The following is a 9,070-nucleotide window of genomic DNA, read 5'->3' as shown; positions in this document are numbered from 1 at the left end:
AGGGAGTCAAGGGATATGGTGAGTGGGCGGGAAAGTGGATTTGAAGCCAAAGATCAGCCACGATCGTATTGAATGGTGGAGCAGGCTCGACGGGGTGTTAGGACTTCTCTTGTTCCTATTTCGTATGTTCTTATGGAGGCCAGAGTCTTGTGTAGGCCCAGACCGGTTGGCAGGTTCCCTCCCCTGAAGGACATTAGTGAACCAGTTGGGTTTTTATCACAATCCAGCAGTTTTCATGGTCACTTTTTCCTCGTGCCGGCCCCACAAATTCCCAGATTCATTCAGCTCAATTTCACAACCTACCTGTGTTTTTGTGGGTTATCTCTGTTTTACTGTTTTAAATCAATTTCACAGGGTATTAGAGGGGGAGGATTTGCAGTCAGGAAACTGAAACCAAACATCACATCAGGATCTGATGGAGTCGCCTAATTTATCTTGAACTGAGTATCTTCAGATTTTGAACATGGAAGGAAAAAGCACCGTTCACAGTGGGGAGAAACCGTACACGTGTTCTGTGTGTGGACGAGGCTTCAGCCGATCATCTGACCTGAAGGAGCATAAATGCAGTCACAGTGGAGAGAAACCGTGGAAATGTGGGGACTGTGGGAAGAGATTCAAATCCCCATTGGAACTGGGAACTCATTGGTGCACTCACACTGGGGAGAGACCATTCACTTGCTCTGAGCGTGGGAAGGGATTCACTCAATTAGCCAACCTCATGGGACACCAACGAGTTAACACAGATGAGAGACCTTTTAGATGCCCACAGTGTGAGACGTGCTTCAAAAGTTCTGTGGAACTAAAGTCCCATCAACGTGTTCACACTGATGAGAGACCGTTCAGGTGCTCTCTCTGCGGGACTGGGTTCAGACGATCATCTCATCTCATCGCACACCAGTGAGTCCACACTGGAGAGAGACCGTTCACCTGCTCCAAATGTGGGAAGGGATTCACTCAGTCATCCAGCCTGCTGCTGCACCAGAGAGTTCACACTGGAGAGAGGCCATTTACCTGCTCCGAATGTGGGAAGGGATTTAGTCAGTCATCCGATTGGCTAAGACACCAGAGAGTTCACACTGGAGAGAGGCCATTTACCTGCTCCGAATGTGGTAAGGGATTCATTCAGTCATCCCACCTGCTGCTGCACCAGAGAGTCCACACTGGAGAGAGACCGTTCACCTGCTCCACATGTGGGAAGGGATTCACTCAGTCATCCAACCTGCTGCTGCACCAGAGAGTTCACACTGGAGAGAGGCCATTTACCTGCTCCGAATGTGGGAAGGGATTCAGTCAGTCATCCCACCGGCTAAGACACCAGAGAATTCACACTGGAGAGAGGCCATTTACCTGCTCCGAATGTGGGAAGGGATTCATTCAGTCATCCCACCTGCTGCTGCACCAGACAGTTCACACTGGAGAGAGGCCATTTACCTGCTCCGAATGTGGGAAGGGATTTAGTCAGTCATCCGACTGGCTAAGACACCAGAGAGTTCACTCTGGAGAGAGGCCATTTACCTGCTCTGAATGTGGGAAGGGATTCAGTCAGTCATCCAACTGGCTAAGACACCAGAGAGTTCACACTGGAGAGAGGCCATTTACCTGCTCTGAATGTGGGAAGGGATTCAGTCAGTCATCCAACCGGCGAAGACACCAGCAAGTACACAAGTAACTGTCGTGATGGGATTTTACTCTTAATAACATTCAGGACTGAAGTATGTTCAATATAGTGTGTTTCTGTAGACATTAATAAACTCCAGCCCACTTAGATAAAAGTCAAATAAATCAGCATTGTGTTAAACACAATGCGTTGAACCTTTTTACTATTTTTAACAAGTTAGTTCCTTTTTGATGTTAATAAACTCCAGCCCAGTTACAGATTCTGTATAAAATTGGAATAAATCAGCTTTGCGACGAACAGTTGAGCCGTTTTGATATTTCTAGCACAAGTTAGTTCCTTTTGAAGGGCTCTCCCTCTCCCCTGTCTCCTCCATCCTCACCTCCAGCAACAAGTGCGAGGAGCTCATGGAGCTTCTTTGTCACTAAGATTGAGACAATCTGATCAGCTGCCTCTGCTGTTTCCCTCCCTTCCACTAGCCCACCGGGACAAACTATCTCTAAAGACCCCCCTTGTCCAAGCCTGAACTCGTGATTAAATGACAAAGGGGATGATGGTGCAAGGCAGCATTGGGTGATAATGAGACAAGGAAATAAACTAAGGGGACAAGTGGAGAAACAACACAGGCTCAGAGGAGGGATAAATGGTAAAAGAAGAACCATTACCAGCACCTACTGTCAGGAAAAAATGGGAGCAGTGGTTATGATCTGAAATTGTCAAAATGAATGTTGAGTCCAGAAGGATGTAAAGTGTCCAATGAAAGATGAGCTGCTGTTCCTCGAGCTTCAATTGAGCTTCATTGGAACAGTGCAGGAGGCCGAGGTCAGAGTGGGAGTGGGTGGAGATTAAACTGATAAATGACCAGAACCTCAGGGTCACACTTGGAGACTGAAAGGCGATGTTCCACAAAGCAGTTACCCAATTGGGATTTAATCTCCTCAATGTAGAGAAAACCGCACTGTGGTCAGTGAATAGACAATACTGAATAGCAAGAAGTACCAGTAAATCACGGTGCCCCTTGGAAAGTGTTTTGGGCCCTGGAATGAGGGAAGGGAGGAGGTGGACGGGGGCTGCTGCATCTGCTGTGCTTGAATGGAAATGATTCACACTGATGTTCATAAGAACAGAAGAAATAGGAGCAGGGTTGGACTAAAAGGCCCTTTGATCCTGCTCCACCATTAAATGTTCTTCCAGCTCAACTCCACTTTCCCATCCTATCACCATATCCCTTAGTGCCCAAATATTTATGGATTTCCATCTTGAACATATCAAGATGGAGAACAACAGACTCAGTGCAACTATTAATCTGGGAAATGCACAAACAAGGTGCATGTGAATTACAAATTCACCTTTTCACTGCTTGGTAATCATGTTAAATGAGCTTTACACTGGCCCCATGCTGAAATCTAGTCATTCTCTGACAGGTATTCTTAATGGTATAATTAGCAAATTTAGAATGAAAAATACCCTCTGCTTCACTGTAAAGCTGAGAGACAACTTTGTAATTGATTCATTATGTCACATACTGGCTCATTAGATCTGCTCATTTCATCTAATCTTATTTTCAGCTAATGGGAGAATGGTTGAAACAGGGGATGGTGAATAACAGCTCGACACCACAGTCCCCTCTCCCACTGCCATAATGATCCTTACAATATACAGGAATTTGGGACAATGTGACTTTGATGCTCAGATTAGCTCTGTCTCCATATTAGAGGAAGGAGCGAAGCACTGGGGACGGTACAAAAACATTTACTGGAATGATGCCAGAATTGGAAAATATTTCAAATTCACAGAGATTTAACGGATTGAAAAGTTTTTCTCTGGAAAAGAAAGTGAGGAATGACCTGACTAAGGCCTTTAAGATAATGAAAGGGGTTGACAGGGTAGACAAGTGGAAGAGTTTTCCACTTGTAGATAGTTGAGAATAAATATACGTTAGACATCAATAAATCTAATGCACAATTCATATGCAACTTCTTCAATCAGAGATAAAAGCAGAAAATCATGGAAATACTCAGCACATCCAGGAGAATCTGTGAATTGAGAAATAGAGTTAAGTTTTCAAGTCTGCTCACTGATGCAGTGCAGTTCTGATGGACAGTCACAGCCCTGAAATTTATATACATCTTTCACTCTCCACAGACACTGCCAGATCTGCTGAAAATTCCAATATTTTGTTTTTTTATTTCAGATTTACAGCACCACCTTTCTCTAACTGTGGTTGAGAATGTAGAGCTCATTCTCAGAAGGGTTTGAGATCCCAGTGTGAGCTGAAACTCATGTTGCAAAATCACACCATGAAATCACACCAGCTGAATGTGGAAATGGATTCACCTCGTTATTCCATTTTCTGACACAGCAGCACAGTCATACCTGTGGGAGACCATTCAGATACTTCATGTATGCAACCCTTTGCTCACTGCCCACCTGCTAACACTCCAGTTTTAGAAGGTCAAAGGATTAGATCCACAATTGCTACATTCCAACTGACAAGACAGAGTGTCAGTAGTCAGAGTATGGGAAGAAAAATCACTTGTCTGCGCCGCTGCTGAGACTCCAGTGAGTTCAGATCTCACTGTCAGGGTTTGTTCTGTTGTTAATTACACCCAGGTCATAACTATGGTGGAGGGGCCGTGCACTATGGTTGCCATATCAATATTCATAATTTTATGCATGGCCGTTCTTAGTTGGTGGAGCGATTTGTCTGGTTAATTCCGATAACGAACGAGACTCCTCAATGATAAATAGTTACGCGATCCCCGAGGAACTGATTTCTTCTCCGCCGATGCTGCCAGACCTGCTGAGTTTTTCCAGATAATTCTGTTTTTGTTTTGGATTTCCAGCATCCGCAGTAGCTTTTAGTTTTTATATTCATAATTTTATATATTGGCCCTATGGCGCCAATCATCATCGGATAATAAAACATAATTATCTTATCAGAAAAGGCCGTTCAATGGCGGTACGTTTACCCAGGATTCAGTGGGGGGCAGAATGTGCTCTATCCTCACGACAGGCGGTCCTCGTGCACGCGCAGTAGCTGGCACTGACTGATACATGCGCATTGCAATCTCCGACTGGAGCATGCGCAGTACCATCGGTACCTGGAGCTGGTGGAAGACGCTGAGAAATGGCGAACACAGGCGGGTAAAAGGAGCCGGTGTTTGGGGAGGGATGGAGGGGGCGGGGAGGCTTCATGAAGACCCTGTAAAGGTCTGAAATCTTGAATAAGAAGCTACCGGTCCTGCGGTTACACCCAATGGAAAGGGGACAACTCTGACCCGCGTCTCCGCTCGGAGACAGGCCCGAGTTAACAACCGCCATCTTTATAGGGGGCAATGTGCAGCAGGGCGCATGCGCGGCCATATGGTCCAGGTAGCAGGAGGAGAGAATGTTGTTCATTTCTATCCTGGACTGACAGGGATGGATTTTGGAAACTCCTTTTACAGGGGGTTAGAAGGGGAGGATTTACACACAGCAAACTCAAACCAAGAGAAATGTTTGTCTCTTCTCAATTTCTAACTTGGACTGACGGTTAGTGTTTTTTGTAAATTTCTGATATTGGATCTTAGAAGTGGAGGGTTGACAGACGGGAAACTCAAATCAAACATCAATTCAGATCTGGCAGAGTCACTCGATTTGTGAGGACCTGAATATCGTCGGCCTTTAAATCTGGAAGGTAAACAGTTGGCCTGTCTGTCTGTGGGCAAAGGTTAATTGTAGAAGAAAGAATAATTAACTGGGGAAAGCCAACTTCAATAGGGTGAGAATGGATATGACCCAGTAAAGTGGAATCAAAGGTTGGCAGGAGAAACTGTAATTGAGGAATGGGCTGCCTTAAAGAGGAAATAGATCAGACATAGTAATGACATATTCTTACAAATGAGGAAGGTATGGCTAACATATCCACAGCTCACTAAATAAGAGAAGAGATTAAGATGGAGATGAATAAGTCTGCTAACAGAGATATCAGGTGGCTAATACAACTGAGAGACAGGATAAAGAAAGAATATTCAGAGAGAAATTGGAAAAAGAATGTAAGAGAAGCAAAGAGAGAGTATGAGAAGAAACTGGCAGCTAACATGGAAGGAAATCAAAACGCTTTCTCTGGCTTATACCTAGTAACAGGCCGGTAAAAGGAGACAGGGGCTGATTAGGGATTTTAAAAAAGGTGATTTACCCATTGGGACAGGGGGTATGGATGAGGTATAAATGAATATTTGGCATCTGTCTTTACCAAAGAAGATGATGCTGCACAGGTCATGGTTAAAGAGGAGGTAGTTCAAACACTTGTGGTGTTTAATATTGATAAGGAGAAGGTATTATATAGACTGTCTGATAAAGTTGACAAGGCACCAGGATTGGATGAGATGTATCCAAGGATACTGAGGGAATTCAGAGTGGAAATTGTGGAGGCACTGACCATATTATTCCAATCTTCTTCAGACCCATGAGTGGTGACAGAGGACAGGAGAATTGCAAATCATACCCCTTTGTTCAAAAAAGGTGTAATGATAAGCCCAGCAACTATCAGACCAGTCAGTTTAACCTTGGGGGTGATAATTCTGGACAAAATTAATAGTCACTTAAGCAAATGTGGGCTAATTCAGGAAAGCCAGCACAAGTTTGTTAAGGGGAAATCATGATTAACGAACTTGCTTAAGGTTTTTCAAGAGATAACAGTGTGGTTGATGAGGGTAATGCTGTTAATGTGGTGTACATGGTCTTCCAAATGGCATTAGGTAAAGTGCCACATAACAAACTTGTGAGCAAAGTTATAGCTCATAGAACAAAATGGGCAGCAGCAACATGGGTACAAAATTAACTGAATGACAGGAAACAGAGAATAGTGATTTTTCAGAATGGAGGAAGGTTGAAAGTGGATTTCCCCAGGAGTCAGTGTTAGGACTCCTGCACCTATGGCCTAGACCTTGGTGTTCAGGCACAATTTTGGAATATATGGGCACAGACTGTGTAGAAGGTCCTTTCTCTGGTGGACCTTAGTGAACCAGTTGAGTTTTTGTGACAATCCAGCATCTTTCGTGATCACTTTTTCCTCGTGCCGGCCCCACAAATTCCCAGATTCATTCAGCTCAATTTCACAACCTGCCTTTGTGTTTCTGTGGGTTCTCTCTCACTCCCTTTTTCCGTTTTAAATCAATTCCACAGGTTATTAGAAGGAGAGGATTTGCAGTCAGGAAGCTGAAACCAAACATCACATCAGGATCTGGAGGAGTTGCACAGTTTATCATAGCCTGAATATCATTGGATTTTGAACATGGAAGGAAAAAGCATCGTTCACAGTGGGGAGAAACTATACACGTGTTGTGTGTGTGGACAAGGCTTCAGCCAATCATCTAATCTGGCAGGACATAAATGCAGTCCCAACAGGGAGAAACCGTGGAAATGTGGGGACCGTGGGAAGGGATTCAATTGCATGGAAATACATCGGTGCAGTCAAACAGCAGAGAGACCGTTCATCTGCTCCGAGTGTGGGAAGGGATTCACTCGTTCATCCTACTTACTGAAACACCAGCGAGTTCACACTGACGAGAGACCTTTTAAATGCCCAGACTGTGGGAAGTGCTACAAAGGTTCCTGGGAACTGATGTCCCATCAACGTGTTCACACTGACGAGAGACTGTTCAGCTGCTCTTACTGTTGGAGTGGGTTCAGGCAATCATCTCTTCTGACTGTGCACCAACGAATTCACACTGGGGAGAAGCCATTTATCTGTTCCAAGTGTGGGAAGGGATTCACTCAGTCATCCAACCTGCTGAGACACCAGCATGGTCACACTGGAGAGAGGCATTTCACCTGTTCGGAATGTGGGAAGGGATTCACTGATTCATCCCATCTGTTAACTCACCAGCGAGTTCACAGTGAGGAGAGACCTTTTCAATGTCCAGACTGCAGGAAGTGCTATATAAGTTCCGGGGACCTGATTTCCCATCAACGTGTTCACACTGACGAGAGACCTTTCAGGTGCTCTCACTGTGGCACTGGGTTCAGGCGATCAGCTAATCTTATTTCACACCAGCGAGTTCACACTGGGGAGAGGCCTTTTACCTGCTCCGTGTGTGGGAAGGGGTTTACTCAGTCATCCAACCTCCTGAAACACCAGCGAGTTCACACTGGGGAGAGACCATTCACCTGCTTTGAGTGTGGGAAAGGATTCACTCAGTCATCCAACCTGCTGAGACACCAGCAGGTTCATGAGTAACTACAGTGATTGAGTTTTGCAACTGAACCATGTTTCACTGGGGTCTGTTTCTGCTGATGTTAGTAAACTCCAGCCCAGTTATAGGTGTTAATGTTCTGGATAAAAATAAAATCATTAAGCTTTCTATTAAATAGATGATGTTGAATCTTTTTACTAACCCTAAGACATTAGTTCCTTTTAAAGTGCTCTCCCTCTCCCCTGTCTCCTCCATCCTCACCTCCAGTAACAAGTGTGAGGAGCTCATGGAGCTTCTTTGTCACTAAGATTGAGACAATCTGATCAGGTGCCTCTGCTGCTTCCCTCCCTTCCACTAGCCCATCGGGACAAACTGTCTCTAAAGATCCCCCACGTCTGAGCTCTGAACCCACATCTTTCTCCAGTTTCTCTCCCATCTCCCCTTCCTGCCCTCTCAGAGCTCACTTTGCCCATGAGACCCACCTCCTGCTCCATCGACCCTATTCCCGCTAAACTGCTGATCACCCAATTTCCCCATGTTCACTGATATTAATGGTTCTCTCTCTCCTGCTACTGCCCGTCTCTCCTTCAAATCTGCCATCATCACCTGTCCTCAATAAAACCAACACTTGACCCCACTATCCTGTTAAACTCCCGCTCCAGCTCCAACCTCCTTTCGCTCTCCAAAGTCCTGATCACCTCCCAAATCCATGTCCACATTTCCCAGAACTCCATGGTTTAAATCCCTCCAATAAGATCTCTGTCCCTGTCACGGTATCAAAATAGCTCTTCCCAAAGTCACCAATGACACCCGATGTGAATGTGACAAAGGAAAACTCCCTCATTGTCCTTCTCGGCCTGTCCACAGCCTCTAACAACGTGGACCAAACCGTCCTCCTCCAATGCCTCTGCACTGGTGGCCAGCTGGGTGGGACATGATGAAACAATGTACAAACAATTCAAGGGCTGACTGACTTCAAGAAATAACCGGGCAGACAGAGAATGTCACCGTTAGAACAAGGAGAGTCCGTGGTTTCAGTGAATGAACCGACAGAAGGGTGTTGTGGAGAATCTAAAACACTCGACATGAGTCAGCTGTGTGATGGAAAAGCAACATTAACGACAAATATGGGGATACAGGAGTGCCCCAAAGACACCTCATCGATACAAGTTTCTCCCGTATGTTTGGAGTATTTTGTAGACATTACAGCATTGATCATGACAGAATGAACCATGTTCCCTTGTTTATAATTTCCATCCTGTACGTTCATGCCTAT

The 9,070-nt window shown here is 45.1% G+C and overlaps 1 protein-coding gene across 1 annotated transcript in view; it reads left to right on the top strand.

The window, feature by feature from the left end:
• Positions 1-718: 718 nt before the first annotated feature.
• Positions 719-9,070, top strand: part of LOC144698087 (uncharacterized) — a 49,668-nt gene continuing 41,316 nt past the window's right edge. Inside the window, 2 exon segments of the mRNA XM_078570009.1 lie at positions 719-1,657; positions 7,563-7,790. Coding sequence (XP_078426135.1) covers positions 719-1,657; positions 7,563-7,790 — 1,167 coding nt within the window.

The sequence above is a fragment of the Cetorhinus maximus genome, chromosome 23 (genome assembly GCF_964194155.1).
Source record: "Cetorhinus maximus chromosome 23, sCetMax3.hap1.1, whole genome shotgun sequence".
Taxonomy (NCBI): domain Eukaryota; kingdom Metazoa; phylum Chordata; class Chondrichthyes; order Lamniformes; family Cetorhinidae; genus Cetorhinus; species Cetorhinus maximus.
Note: the sequence above shows the minus strand (reverse complement) of the source record. Positions and strands in the feature narration are given on the sequence as shown.